The sequence below is a fragment of the Pogona vitticeps genome, chromosome ZW-PAR (genome assembly GCF_051106095.1).
Source record: "Pogona vitticeps strain Pit_001003342236 chromosome ZW-PAR, PviZW2.1, whole genome shotgun sequence".
NCBI lineage: Eukaryota > Metazoa > Chordata > Lepidosauria > Squamata > Agamidae > Pogona > Pogona vitticeps.
This window is the reverse complement of record NC_135800.1, coordinates 6,185,266-6,201,271: the sequence shown is the minus strand read 5'-3', so window position 1 is coordinate 6,201,271 and position 16,006 is coordinate 6,185,266. Positions and strand designations below refer to the sequence as shown.

The window sequence follows — 16,006 nt, the reverse complement described above, 5'->3', positions numbered from 1 at the left end:
GTTGAGACCAACTGAGGTTTTCATTCAGTGCCTCAAAAGCGACATACACTAGAAATAGGGATGAAGTGGGGGGGCTGCTAATTTTTGAACATGTACAGAAAGAGAAAGACTGACCAAGTGCAGCATTTATGCCAGGCAAAATCCCCTGACTGCTTCTCCTCCCTGAATATTTCCCACAATGAAGCCCTCTGTTGTGCCCTGCAGGTCATATTGGCATTTTGTTCAGAACGAGTCACTGGCATGGAAGGATCCGTGGGGAAGAAATAAGTAACTTATTTCCTCCTGGTGTCAGAATTGAGCACAACGTGAACTGGAGGAAAATGGCAGAAGGAGAATGCCCCGGATGGCCAGCACTTTCCCATGAAACATATATGTTTGCATATCATTTTGCGCACCTTTGTATCTTGCTCTGTTGTATGATTGGCCATTGGAAGGTGACGAAGGACTTCATTTTCAAGACTGAGGAACTCCCCTTGCAGGAGGTGAAATGGACTGAGTAGAAAAACTATATGTTCTTCTTGACATCTAGTTTGATACTGATGACAAACAGTAGCTTCCTATAGTCACAAAACAGAAACAGGCCCCATGTTTTCCCTCCAGATACATCACTCCTTCAAAGCTGCATGCCTAAGCAATCTGCGTTGCAAATGAAGCACACATTTATTTCCTGAGGGTCAATCACAAAAAAGAGGGGGAAGGCAAACGAATTAGCAACATGTAGGAGTGAAGAAGGCTCATGCTAGGATAACACAAACACCTTTTACCTCTTAATGACGTTCTTCGCTGTACTGTATAATTTGAGCCTTAATGATTGCATGCTGTACATACAATATGTCCAGCCAAGATTAGAAATGACAGTCTGATTGGAAAACCAGTTAGCATAGAAGAGTTTTTTTAAAATTTAAAAAAAACCCAGAAGCTTAGCTTCTTATAAGAATGGATGAGAAGCTGAAATATGTCTTCCTTGCACTGAGGCATACACAAAAGGGAACAAGCACTTGGTGTCCTGGAAGGGAAAGTGTTTCTTAATTTTAACAATGCAATTGGGTCAGGAGCTGCCTGGAGTTGAATAAATGAATTGTACAGAAGAGATAGAGACAAAACATCGGGGGGGGGACCTATCTCCTGGTGAAGATGCCTGATGCTCCCACCAAGGACATCACACAACCTTCTGGGGTTTTTTCACCTTCAATATATTCAGCAACAAAACATGAGGAGAGATAAGGATATGAATAGCCCACCTAGCATTCCCTCTAAATGACAACAAACCAACCTCTCCCTTTCTTTTGCTCTCGTTCTCCCCCTATAAAAAAGAATCTGCCAGAAAATGCCACTTTGCCTGCAGAGGTGGTGGTGCAATAAAGCAGGGGGGCAGGTCACCGTCTCCCCGAAATCTCCAGAAAAGAAACCAGGACTGGTCTTTCTGCAACATTCCTTTTGGGTTTGCTTGTTTTTTGTCCTTTCTGTTCATGACTAGGTTGCTCTGTGACCCTTCACCCCACCCAAGATAGATGCCACGAGGGATAAGAGATGGAATAAACATCCACATCTCTTTCAAGGGTTTCCAGGCCTTCATCACCACCTTCCTTATTTATTTATTTTTATTTATTTATTCAATTTTTACCCTGCCCCTCTAGACAACTTCCTTCCAACCTGGGAGAGCCCACGTTCTTCCTCCTCCTCCTGTTCCAGCTGTAGATTATCCGCATTACTGAATTTGTTGGCAGATATTTTTTTAATATAGCTCCTCACACACATTCTCAAAGCAATTTAAAGGAGGAAAAGAACAACAAAGAATTAAGGAGGAAAGCATCCAGAAAATGTAATATACAGAAAGGGAGTAGGATGATAAACACAGGGGAGAGACAGTCAGCAAGAGCAACGTTGTATCCAGACAGCCTGAGAAAATAATAAATGTCCATAAGAAATTGTGGCACGGAATGGGCTAACCTAAAGAACTATGGGTTCTCACCCACGTGCTTCTAGTCCTCTTTTTGGAGCAACAGAGAACAGGCTTGCCCCATCTTCCGCCCGGCAGGCCTTCTGATATTCACAGACCACTACCGTATCTTTATCCTCTCTTCTCAGGGCAAAATTCTGCATTTCAGGCTCAACTATCTGCTTGGCCTCACACGCCCATTTTCAAAAAGGTGAGTGGGAAGCTCTCCTTGCACAAGGCAGTGGATCAAGAGATGCCAGTGGGGTGAACCGTGCTGTCCACAGGTCAAGAACCCTTCCCTGCCCCACTTCACATAAATGCCTCAATTTCATTCCTGTGCCACATTCTCAGGGGCCTTCGTAGAAAAGAAAAGAACGGGAAATAGAAGGAACTGCCTTAGTAGCAAGAACCACTTAAGAACCCAGGTAAGAGAGCTTGAAAATTGGTTACATCCTGATTAGTCCCCAAGGAACTCATCACAATTAATTATGCTACTTTTAACTAGTTATTTCCAAGTTCTGAATATTCCACTTTAGCATTGCCCACTCCTGATGAAAAACTCTACACACACAAAAACCCAGTCTTGTATCAATGCGTTCCTCTGTGTAATTTAAAAGCTTGCATCCTTGTTACACTGACAGACTTCAGTACACAGAGGCCTTGCCCAAAGCATTCGGTATCCGCCAGGATTGTCTGTGACATGGATGTTTAAAAGAAAACTTTCAATGGTTTGCTATTTCAACTCAACGACAGCAAAAAAATTGTCTGGAGAAAAATTTACCCCTGCTAAGCGGCCTGTTGCGACTCCGGGAGCGGCTTCGTTGCCTCTGAAGTCGGGACCTCCGAAGTAGGCGGTAGTAGTACGAGGGTCTGCCCGAACTTCTCCTACCATTCATCGACATGTCTTTAGGGGCACAGTGGTTCTCCTAGAATCCGTCCCCGGACTCCTCCACTTTCTCAGCTTACAAGAGAAAGTCTCAGTTTATAAGAGAAAGTAATTTTTTTAAGGTAGAAGGAAGATGAAGAGAGGAGGGAGGGAAGGAAAGCCGTAGGGAAACAATCATAATAAAAAGAATAAAAGGCAGGGAGTCCTTGAAGGCAGACATGTGGAGTTTCAGAAGTAAGAGCCGGGAACAACAGCCAGCTTCTCAGACTGAGTCCTGAGCCAAAATTCTCAGCAGGCAAGATAAACATAACCTAACCATTCCTTCCTCTCCGCCTCCCCCCTACCCCAACTCCAACTTTAAAGATAAGCTTTTTTGGAACTGGAAAAAAGGAAGCTGGAGTCGGAAATTGAACAACTTAAGGAGGGAGGAAATCCCGGACTGGATTATTGCCACCCTGGATGTCCCAGCCTGTTTGATTTACCCGCTGAGGAAGGAGATGCTACTAATAGGATGCTCACCCACCCCTGCCTTGTAGGGACAAGTCTGAGACATTTTGCTGCCTGAGACGAAGCAGGAAATGGCACATACAACCCAAGTCAAGACACAAGACGACACAAACTCAACCGCATTATTTTGGCACCCAAGAATGAAAAAACTCTTTTCCTGGAAGTAAAAATGCATGGATAGATTAATATCTAGTCATTTTCTGCCTTTCTGTGTTGCTCCACTTTCCGTCTAAAGGTGAAACTGGGCCCTCCTACATCATCTGCATCAGAAACCCACTCCATGGAGCATTGGCGTGAAAAATAATGAAACGCTTCCAATGTGTGCTCTGATTTAGCTCTTGTAATAAGGAATCCAAAAGGATTGTTAGAAAGAAACCAAGAAAAGTTATGCTGAATGGCCACCACATTTTACTTGCAGGTTATGTGCATGTAGGTGTTATCTGAAACTTAGGAAAATTCCTTTTTCTTAACAAAAAAAGAGAGGAGTCCATGTTTGCTTCTCACTGACCAATCCCACAGCAAAAGCAAGATAATTTGCTATATGCAGAGGTAAGAGTAGCTCATGAGATACCCTCTATCTCTTCAGACAGTTTTGTTTTTAATAACACCCTGTTTCATCCTGCAGAGCTCACCGTTTGAGAAAGTGAGGGGTGAACACAAATTGGTTGCTTTCTCTTTCTCCCACATTCAAATTTTAGAAACGCCAATTCACTCCCTCTTGGAAATGAAAGGTTTTTATGCATTTTGGTAAATGACAGTTCAAATCGAAGCTGAAATGAGCGTGAATCCCTCTCACTTGGATCAACCCAGTTGAATAAGCACGCTGACTCCTGGCACGGAAAGGACTACGCCGCACCTGCCTGACACGCAGGAATTAAAAAGGAGGAACATTTTAGAAAATGAAGACGTGACAGCCCTAATTTGGCACTAACATGGGTGCAAAGGTGGCCCGGGGCGGGGGAGGGGGGAAGAAACCAGACTTTCTGCCCTAGAAAGGCTCAGCCAGATCTGTCTGTCAGTTCTATTTGTTTTACCCGTCAGTTTTTTAAAAGCCAACACTCTTTCTATCCTGAAAATGAAGAAAATTGAAAATTTCGGTAAAATCTTTTTTTTTTAAGCCACAAAACTGAAAGAAAATTATCCCCTATCAATAGGGGGAGAAACAGCAAGTGGGACTCTAAGCTTTGTCCCGCTGTTGTTCCTCCCGCCTCCCGAAACAACTGGAATCCGGCGATACTCAAACCGCCAAAAGTCCATGTCGAGTTTTGCAGAGAGGCTGGAGGAATCTCAGAGTAACTTTCTGACGGCCCAGGAAGGAGCGGGCCAATCAACACATCAAGTTCAGGTCAAAGGAGCAAGAACGCAGCTGGGCGACAGATGACTTGGTGGGGCACCGATTACAGGGAGGCAGCCCAGGCCCCTCTCTCTCTCTCTCTCTCTCTCTGTGCTGCCACGCTTCTTCCTCCTCCTCCTCCTCTTCCTCCTCCAACGTGCCTCCTTGGCGTGGGGCCCCTGAGCTGCAGCCCTGGCTTTTAATATTTACCTGAGCAAGGCAAGGGTACGTCTCTTAGCCTGAGCTTGGAAAAGTGATTTTGGGAAATGGCAAACCCAGTCTCCAAGATAGCACAGCCAGGGAACTCTGGGAATTGGAGTCCAATCAAGTATTTTCCCCTCCCCCAGCTCTGCTCTCAGCAACAACCAAGAGTTCTTTCCGAAACGGGAGAACAAGGATGTAAATCCTTGCTGGTCCAATTTTTTTGCACATGAGCATGAGAAGTAGCAAAAATAAAAATAAAAAATCTCGCCTGCAAAAAGGCGAGATTTTTTTTTGGGTCAGTTTCCATCAGTTTTCATATTTGTTAGCACAGTTTCTTCACGGCTTATACAAACTGCAAAAACAAACAAAAAATAACCCCAGTGATATTGGCCACCTTGCTGCACTGATGTTAAAAAACTAGAAGCATAAGATGGGTTACTTGCAGCTTTTTGATCCATCAGTTAGTACTTCTGTGCTTCCCAAAGGGAAAAAGGCTAGCTCTGGGAAGAGACATTTTGCACCTATTACAAAAGAAGAAGAAAACATGCAGTTCACGTACACAACATCAAGGCAAGGGTGGATGATGTCTTTATTAGACCACTAGACTTCTAATAAAAGGATCACCAACTTTTGCCTTGGGATTAGACATGTTACAGAAACCTCAAGGGAAACAAAGTGTGCATTGTCTCACTCTTGCACTGGAGATGAGAAATCGCATGAAACTTGAAAACTCCTCATTAAGGCATCCCACTGAGTAAAGCAGATCATTCTTGTAAACAGAACAAATGTTGTCAAGACTGACACAGAATGTCTTGTTATCTCACAAGGCAAACAGAAAAAAAAAAGAGACAATTGAGGATTCATATCTCCAATACAACTGCTCTAGAAGTAGCCCTGCTAGGCAAGGCAATTGCCATCTTTATTACATGCCCTCAACTTCAGCCAAAGCATCACCAAACCCATTGTTGACAGTCCTAGAACAGGAACCAGGCAACACTTCCTACCCAGGTCTTTCCCCCATCTCAAGCCAGATGGGTCTGTACTGGGTCTTACCATCAAAATAAAGTCTCCTTCAAAGTCTGCCAGCTATTAGGCCATTTTGGAGAGCAGCAATGATATATTTTTTTCTGGAAGAGAGATTGTCAGTAGCTGGAACCCCTGTTTTTCCTTTATCTCAGCTTGTTTCCATGCCGAGGATGAAGTGGGGGTGAGGGGAACACAAGATGGCTGTCTGGCTGTGCTAGAGGGAGCAATGAGGTGTAGAAGGAATAAAACTTATTATAACAGAAAGCTCTCAATTATAGCTCATCAATTATAACTGAAAGCTCTCTCCCACCACCTGAAATCAGTGAAAATGGCCTTGTTTAGGAGTAGGGAGGGGAATAGAGATCCAGAATTTAATCAGCCCTCAGAATTTGATCTTCAAATTCTCAGAGCAGTGCTTTCCGCTTGGTTATGCTCATTAAAGCACAAATGGCCTCACGTTCGACTGAAATTAGCTATGATTATCTGAGCTGCGATATAACAGTAAAGGTGGAATTTTGCAAGCAAAATTTTGCAAGCAAAATTCCCCAAAAATCTTTGCTACCAAAAAAAAGTATGTGTGTAGGAGGAGCGAATACAAGGAGGGAATTTTTGCTTGCAATTGAGCATTCAATAGCTCAGAGGTATCTCCTATCCTGCACTCTCTCTCTCTCTCTCTCTCTCTCTCTGTGTGTGTGTGCATGCGCATGTGCACACACATTTGTTAGATCTTCAGAAATGCTGGGTCAGCACTAAGAAAAAGTTCTAAGATGGCTGGAAGGAGATGACTAATATTAGCTCGCCAGTCTCTAGAGCAAAAATGGCCTTTCATAGCCTAAGGGCTCTTCCAGCTACAGAAAAAAGCCAAAACTCATCATCTGAAACAAGCAGCCAGAAACGCTTTGCTACACAGTGGCTACCACCACCCTGGGTGATCCATGCCACTGTCCCCATGAACTCAATTCCATCCCCAAGAGCCTTCCATCCACAGAAAGAAAACTGCCAAACCTTAAAAAGTCATCATATCCACCGAAAGGTTTAGCCTTATTAAAACCCTGCTTCCCTGATCTTCCACTCTCAGGCTTGGAGGGGCATTTGAAACAGGAACCAAATCAAACCTTTATCCCACCCAGTTGGCGTTCTGCCCATCTAGCTGGTTACTGGCAGCCCTGACTGGCAGCAGCGATGGCTCTCCAGGGCGTGCGTCCGTCCGGCAGGATTCCTTCCCAGAAACTAGGGTGGAGATCTGGACAGAGATACTGAATCTGGAGCCCTGCTCTGACACCTCTGAGCTAAGGTCCCAGCGGCCCATACATCCACACAGGCACACCTAGGCCAATCAAGGGGCTACTCCCGCTGAGTGCAGAACATGCCGCTGTTATTACACTGAAGTAAGAGAAGCTGCTGCTCAGTTTTCCCCAACGCAAAGTATCAGGGTGAATTTGCAGAGCGACAGTAGTTGGTGGCAGAAAAAAACAAAGATTATAGCGGCACCTGATGGGTAAACCCACGTATCATGGCACAAGATAGGTTCTGGGAGCGGCAGTCCAGAAAATTAACTTTCCCTAAATATGACGATTATTACTTGTTTTATTTATAGGCCACCTTTCTCCTGATAAGGGGATCCACACAGGAATTGTAGGTCATCTCCCCCTCCTGAAGTTACTGAATCCCACTTGAAAGCCAGACCAGCCAGGGGACTTATCAAAAGTTGGAGATAAGATTCTTCCCCCATTCAGTGAACTAAGCCATAGAAAAACACCACTTTCCTTCTTGATTCTCCTGAACTGCCTGCCCCTCATTTCCTGAGCACAGAAACTTTCACAGCTTTTTGACTTTAAAAGTGGAGCTCTTTTTTTTTTCCCTCTCAGCCTCCCGGAGTCTCCCACTTCCTCTTAAAAAAAATTTAAAATGTCAGGAACCCATTTATAGCCCTCCTGGGTCTCCTTCTGGCCTTTGGCAGTTCACTCAATTTTGAGCAGGGTGGAATTTTCCTACTTCAGTTCTGCTTTGCTGGACCCATGCAATTCTTCCCAGGGCCAAACTATTCAGAGAAAGCTTTACAGATTGGTATTCTTTGATGCACACCCTGCCCCGTTCCAAGATGTCCGGGTAAAAGCTGCAAGACGTTTCCATCTCGATACAGCCGATGGAGTGAGCAAAAACTACCCTCGTCCTAAGCCTGGTTCACAAATGAAGTCATGCTGGGGATTGGCGAGGGCAACCTGTCCCAGTTGTTTCTCATTCATTCATCTAACTGTGCCCCTCTGATGGAAGACGAGAGCTCGAGAGGCTGCACAACCTTCTCAGACCTTCCAAATACAAGGCTTCAGCCTGAACGACGCCATTCCTGCACTGGCAAAAGGCTGGACTAGATGACCCACTCCAGCTGCGTGATTTTAAGGTCTGCGGGCATGGTAGATGCTGCCCCTGTGGGATTAAGATGCAGCTGCTGGAGGCAGAAGGAAGGAATGGAGACCCTTTCCCTCAGTCTCAAGCAGCAAAATATTGATTAAGCACATCAGAATTAGATTCATGAACAAGCCACTTGCCCTCTGACTTTGGAAAGACATTTGGAGAGAGACTCTCTCCAGAAGCCCTTGCTGTCCCGACTTTGTACTTAGGGAGGCAATAGTGTGAGGTCAATATTGCTTTATTCTGGAGCAACTGGTAAGGATTTCTCTCCTACCAATTCACTTCTAGCTTCACCACACGTAAGACACAGACATATTTCTGAGTGATTAAAAGGAAGATCCAGATCTATCCGGAACTTCCATCTCCTATCTTCAAAGATGAAGGTGAGGATGATGTGCAAGTGCTTATTTATTGAAATACCCATTTATTGCTTACTCTTTGAAAACAAAACCAGAAACATTTCAGAAAAGCTGCCAAACTGCTCTAGAGGAGCAGGGAAGAGAAAGGTTGGTGATGTCACTAGCAGCACCCCATCAGTGCTGGGCGTGATTAACTTAATGCCACGTACCAGTGGCCAGAATGGGGTTCTCCAGAGACTAGTTCTGGACATTAAGCTGTATGTGAGCCTAAAGGGAGCATGCCTATCTGGCACCTCAAGAAGGTGTTGGATACAACTCCCATCACCCCCAAACAGCATGGTTCTTGGAACACATGAGCAGAGGCACATAGTACTGAAGAGATGGTGCTGAAGTTTGAGCTGGAATCTCACCTGGGGTACATAACATGAGCCAGGTTGATCTCAAGGGACATTTCCCTAGTATTGTAATTTTTATCACATTCCAAACAGCTCCAACTTAAAATCACCTTCTGGGGTCGTTCTCCTCTTCCTCCCTTTACTCAGAGAATTTTAATAATCATACCATCTGCCCCAAGTCTTCTAGGCTAACAGTCAGCAAAGGAGAAATAAGGAGAAACATTTTTACCTTTGTGTGTCTGTGTGCTTTTCACCCCCCCCCCCGAAATCCGCAAGAATCTTTTTAAAATTTTAATGCACTACCACTGCAATGGAAGCAACATCAGCTTTTTTTCCCCCTCTCCCTGCAGTGGTTTTAATCTCACATTAGTATTGCACAGAGAAGCTAGCATTTACCAGGCTAAGTGGAAGGGAAGACTGTACAAACAAGACAATGTTCACATTTACTCATTAATTAGCAGGTGAGGCATTGCCGTGCCGTGTAAGAAGGCGCATAACGAGCACCACTTTATGTAACAAATTGTTGCTCTTGTAAACGGTGCCCAAACAGCTTTCCTTGCTCAGATTTTCTATTCTAAGTTCCGTAAGTGTATCAGTAGCTCCATGGAACCTCTTAGTCCAGGGGAAGTCTATCACAGAGTATCCATTACTAGGAACAAACAACTAGAAAGGGTGGCTGCCTTCTTGCTTCTGGGCTTCTAATAAGCATCTGCTTCACCTCTATAGATAGAAACAGGTCAGAGTCGGGGAAACATTACATTTTTGGGACATCTCTCAGAATTCAAGTTTTCGGGGGAGGGCGGAGAGGTTTCTGGGAATGGCACGCCATCCAAGCTCTGAGCAGGATGTTGGATCCGATCCTAAATATTAAGCCTATTCTTTTGGGCCAACTGTAATCTGATTTCCTTCCTCGTGTTGGTGTTCAAAAAATCACTAGGGCCAAGCCATTCCCAGTGGAAGCTTCCCTCCCCCTCTGAGACATTCTGGAAAAGTGTGGCCGATCTGCCATGGGAATCTCTGTACACTCCGAACACATACTCACCAAGCCAAACCCTTGACTAATCTAAGAAACTGAACTGGGTTTGGCTTGGTGAGTATGTATTTAGAGAGGAGGCCACCCGGGAGGCTATGGGGTCTATGGGGATCGCTGAGGAAGAACCCAGCACACCTGCCAAGTCTTCTTGGGCTGACGCAATTCTGGAGCTACTACAACTCCCATAACAGCCACAGGTGCAAGGGTATTCTGGGGGTCAGAATCCGCCCGAGTAACTGTTTTAGCCACTTCTGCATGCAGACTGCTCCCTTCTTGTATCAGCAGTGCTGGGGAAGGGAGAGGAGACAAGGGAGGGCAGAACAAACAAAATCTACTATGGGAGAAGAAAGATAGGTCGGAATTCTTTCTCTCTGCTGTCTGAAATACGTTGGAAGCCAGAGGTCTTTTTGAAATGCCAAGCACCCCACCTCCCGCAAACCAGAACTTGGAAACAGCATATGGTACAAGTATCAAATATGAATACCCCCCCCTCCTTCGACTGCAAAGACCTCACAACCAGCATGGCATTTCCCCTTCCTTCTCTCCTCTTTGCCACACCAAGTTTCGATCTGGTGTCCCATAAAAGAACTGAAGAATCATCTGTGAGCAATTAGTTTCCTGGCAGAAGCTTGGCTAGTGCAGAATGAAAGGAAACACTTTATTATACAGTACATAGAAGCTAATAGTCTTGCTGGCCAACGCGGAGGAGAAGCAGACTCACCCACCTGCCAAAAAAACCACCACCCCAAATTACAGGTCTTCTGTTTTCCATCCAGGTACTACCCATGGGTGGGTGGGTTGGTGAGCTTCTTTCCCCACCGTGCTTTATCTGGCTTCTAAATTTAGCCCGCTGTATACATAGATCCCGGATAGATGCTAGGAAATGTTTAAAAGGTTGTGCGTATATCTGCACGCTCACAAGATCACTGTTATTTTGCTGTTTTTATTTACATCTATTGCTTTAGATAATTGTAAATGGCCCGGAATAATGCTTTTTCCACTAATGGGGTGGTATACAAGACAGACAGACAGACGGACGGACAGACAGACAGACAGACACAGACAGACAGACATCACTGCATCAACAGTGAGTGGAATCAGAGGCCGCTGGACTAATGGAGTCAGGGCAAGCCATGTTCTCAGGACTCTTTGGTCTTGTGCCTAATGCACATCTTTTCTCTCCCACATCCTCTGCCTCTGGACATTGAGAGGGTCACTAACCCAGAGATAGCATTGAAGAGCTGCCCCCTCCCTTCCTTGGCTGTCCAGGCATCCAGAAGGGACTTTGGTAGATGTTCCTTGCAGCTCTGCTACCCTCTGGAGGACCAATGATGCACTTCATCTCTGGAAAAAGAAACCCCTGTTACTGACTCTCTGGTAATCAAAAGATAGCTAGCTGTGTGACTCATTCATAGAAACAAAGTTTTAATTAGGCAATACCTTTACTGAGTCCTTAAAAAGCTCCCCTTGTGTGTCACTTTCTAGGGATCCAATACAGATGTTGCCTAAACTAGACCTTTTTCTACAGTTTCCCCCAAACTCTAATATTTGCCTTGGTTCAAGTAAGCAATTTCTCCCAAGACACTGAAGGAGTAGGAGCGGGGGGGGGGGGGAGAAGCACGTGCATGAAGGGAACGCATATACACAGAATGGTGTTGAGGAACTGCAGTTCTGCTGTGCCAAGTGGAGAGACTGTCATCTTGGATTAATTCGTTTGCTTGCCGATAAGAAGCTGGAGATGCTACTGTTTCTCACCTCTGGATCAGCCCTTGCTTGGCGACAAAGGTCATAGAAAGCCCCAAACTCTATCTTGGGTATCTCCCAGGACTGGGGGAAAACATGCCCCATGCTCGTGGAGAGCGGTGGCTGCCTTGATTCAAGGAAGGGTGACACCCATAAGCCTTAAGGAGCTCCTTATAGGGCAGAATCTGTTTGAGGTGGAGCATTCAGCACTATGGACAGTTCCTTAAAGTCTTGACCCAAACCTAGAGGAGGTTCATCACCCCAATAACTTTGGGGCCACTGGCTTCTACTGGATGATACCAAACTACCTGGACTGAGGGTCTGACTCCACAAAAGGTAGCCTCCTGCAGTCTGGGACCCTTCAGGACCAGGAGATACTAGTTCAAGAAGCACTGACAGCCAGCAGCCGCCAGCTATGACTCTCCCCACATGTCCAAATGGGGCTGGACTAGAGGCCAGTATTCTACTGGTCGAATATAGCTGTGCAAAAGACAGAAAGGCATGCTTTGTAGTGGAATGAAAAGAAGCACCCCTTTTCTTATGAGAGGGAGGCAGTGAACATGCACTTATCGAGGATGGGAGCAACCTTTTATCTAAAGACCACCTCTGCCTACCTCAATGCTTCTTCGCTCCCTTAGGTGTAACATGTAGACACTACAGAAATAGTCAGACATCATCAGGAAACCTGTCCAGCTGGTCCTCATTCACATTTTTCCTCCCTAGATTTGTGAGGTTCAAACTACTCCTTAAGGTAGACCGGTCTTGACTTTGGAGGTATCATTTAGAATCTGGATTTGTTAGAAGCCCCATACTCCCCCGCTACAGACACACTTTAAAAGCCAGCAGAGGGAATGGCCACTAGTTCTTATCTCACAGTACCAGCTTCAGAAAACAATCCTATACCCATTTATCTGGGAAGACCCACCCCCGTTTAACTTGGTGGGACATACATTTAATAGACACAGGTGGGATTACACAGGTAGAATCGATGCTATGCATTTATGGGCTAAAACAACACTCCAGTCAGTGGGACCTGTATCCAATAAAACCTTTAAAATTATCTGTTCTCAGATAAATTTCTCTTTCTTTGCAACACACGTAAACAAATGGATTACAATGCAAGACATTTTCCCCACAACATGTTACAGTACGTACACTGGTTTTTAGGCCATGTCTGTGGATTTCTCAGTTCCTCAGTCTTGGCACAGTTTGTGCCAGTGTTGATTTTAGAAGCAACAATACATTTCTCCCATTCACAGCCCCTCAATTCTCATAGAGAAAACATTCAAAGAAGTGGCTGAAACCCAAACATAGCAGGCTGTATCCCTAAGGGGAGGGAGCTGTCATGTTCAGAGAGGAAGGCTGCTTTGCAAACCTTCGAAATAATATACGGGGCAGAAAGGATTTTCAGAAGCTATGGACAGAGGGGGGGTGAAGGAAAAAACAACGTCATCTTCCTATCCCTGGGAAGGCTCTTTCTAGCCCTTCATGATTCTGTTTTGCCCTGCACCTTACAGACAGTTAATACCATTGCTATTCACAAGCAGTACAATGCAAAGTGTGAGCAACTGGTGTTTACCTACCTTTCAGCTATTGCAATTCATACACAATTTGCAAAAATGCCTTTTGGGGATTCAGGAGATACTCCAGGTGCTACACTCACAAACCACCCACTTGCAAATCATTAGCAGCACGTCTGATGCTTGCCTTCTTGCAAGTCTGAATGCTCTTGAACCCAAGAACCTCAGAGGGAGGTAAGAAACACATAAGATGCCCCTCCAGGGGAACTGACTCCCTAATTCCCCCTCCACTGCCCGGACAAAGCCTGACAGTTCCTGGTCTCCTCTAAAAAGCTCAGCTCTTTGCCGTTACAGATTTCAAGCAAAGAATCAGACAACGTACGGCAGAGGCCACTCCGGCGGCTACCTCAGGCCCAATCTGGCTACATCCCGGGCTGCTCTGCATCTCACGTTCCCATTCATGGTGAGCTCCGTCAGCTCGAAAACTTCACCTCAGAGTTGTTCCCCTTCATTAGCAGCCTCCAATGGCAGAGACAAGTAAAGGGGCTTGAAGACTGTTAGTTGTGTGTGTGTGTGTGTGTGTGGGGTGTCTATAGCTGTCTAGCCGACTTGGCCCCAGTTGCTGAAGTTGGGTGGGTTAGAAAATGGGTGGGGAGTTATAGTCGCTGGCTCCTGGCCAAAAGTCTGTACAACTCTGGCCTCTTCTTGTAAAGGCCCTGTTCTTTGTTTGCAAAGTTTTCTGTTTTATGCCAAGGTTTCCAAGGCAACTGCATTTTCTTGCCTTTCTTCCTTACCATTACCTTTTTTAAAATGGGTTTTATTTCCTTGCACTGCCGCTCGCCCCCTCCCTCTTCAACCCACAAGCTGCTTCCCCATCCCCTTTGCTAAGCAAAACCTAATCATTTTATTCTCCCTTCTCCCACCCAGCAATTAAGTGGAATTATTGCATTTTAAGGGGAGAAGTTGACAAGGAGAGTAGGTGGTTTGGAGGCAAAAGATGGCTTGACAGGCTCTAGCAGGGCTCCAGAAATATGAGCAGGCAAAGAGAGGAATTCCCCCTGAACATAGCTTTGGGCTTCCCAGTCCCGCCAGCACCCTCTCCATGGCGCTCTCCACCTCCTAGAGAAATTCCCCGTAGCGTCCTGGACTAATTCAGTGGAAATCTACAAAGGTTTGTAAGAGCCCAGCCAACCAAATATTGCCAGGAGGAACAGGAGCACGGCATGGAAGACTTTCTCTCTTCTTCGTTCCCCTGCACCGGGATACCTAGAGGGAAACTGGTCCTGTTTTAAAGAGGCTTCATAGAGCCATTCTGGCAAATAGTTATAGACAGATATTCCTGCCTCTGTGAATTAAGTTCAAATGAGACAAGACAGCAAAAGGGGTTACATCTATACAGCCTCCTGTTAGTTGATGATGTCACAGCTCAGCCTCAGACAGAGCTTGGATGTCCCAGTTTACAAACAATTAGAAGCCACTAGGGTCTCTTTCTACATTCTTGCCTAACAAATCTCTTTTCTTAAGAAAGCTGTGCATAATGCTCATGAATTGTTTCTGGTACAATTAATACTAATGTTTGTAATTACAATCCTTGGGTGCCCCCCCCCCCTTTGGCTCAACCTCTAATGAGTCTGCTGTCTACCCCATCAGACCAGCTAGATACCAGCCACCCCTGGAAGGACAATTTAAATGCCAACTCTCATTCATTCATTCACTCACTCACTCACTCCAGACATTTCCAAAAGAACTTTAAGGGATGGGGGAACAAAACATTGGTGGCCTTCAAGCAGCAAAGTGAGGTGCAGAAATCTGACAGGTAAAATCCATTAGAGCCAGAGGGCCTGTAAACCATGATTCAACTCTGGGTCAAAATAATTGTTTGATCCTCTCTCTCTGCTTTCTACCCCATGCATCAGCCCTGCAAAGCAGGCCTCTTTTATTTTAAGACAATCAAAAAGAGAGAGAGAGACCCAGTGATCATTTCTGAGTGGAGTAGGATTAGAAGGGGAAGGAATCCCTGTCAAATGTAGTGTTGCCTCAGTTTTTAAAAACAATTAGGAAAGTCATTCTGTGTATGTAAATAAATCCCATATCAACATACATTCATACATACGCAGCGAACTTCTCAATTAATCTCTGCACTGGAATTGCTCTCATGGATTTCCAAGTGTTTAATAAACAGCACAAACTTCAGGCGATTAATTAAGGAAATTAAAATTCCAAAAAGATGCTTCTCAGCGCTCTATAAAGTATGACAAGTACCTTCTCTGCAGTTCATAAAATCCTACTAATGTCAAAAGGCGTACATTTCTCACCAGGGCTGACAACTATTCCTGTCTACACAGAACAGTCCCTCTAGCTTCCATGTGATTGGTGGCAAACTCTGTCCAAATCTTCAAAAAGTTATTATTATTTTTTTCTGGACTGCTTCTCTGAGAATGCCCCATCAGCCTGGCCATAGCTTCAAGGAATTGTAGTCTGAAACAGCAACACTTTCAAGCTTCCAGGTTTATTTCTCTCGTTTGCCTTTTGGTATTAGGGGAAATGAGATCTACCAGCGTTGTTTAATATGTTTCTTCCCAGGATCTTTCTGGCAAAGCTAAACATATTTGCTTATTTCATTCTTGCAGGAGAGTGCAAAAATAATAA

At 45.0% G+C, this 16,006-nt stretch overlaps 1 protein-coding gene across 6 annotated transcripts in view; it reads right to left on the bottom strand.

The window, feature by feature from the left end:
- DAB2IP (DAB2 interacting protein) overlaps positions 1–16,006 on the bottom strand; it is a 152,284-nt gene that overhangs the window by 120,110 nt on the left and 16,168 nt on the right. For 4 of the 6 annotated variants that reach the window (XM_072984959.2, XM_072984960.2, XM_072984963.2 and 1 more), the window contains exon 1: positions 2,721–13,637. The exons of the other annotated variants lie outside the window; for them this stretch is intronic. In XM_072984959.2, the coding sequence (XP_072841060.1) occupies positions 2,721–2,841 (121 nt within the window). In that variant the 5' untranslated portion in view covers positions 2,842–13,637. Of the gene's footprint in view, positions 1–2,720; positions 13,638–16,006 lie in introns of those variants that run through there. 6 annotated transcript variants of the gene reach the window in all.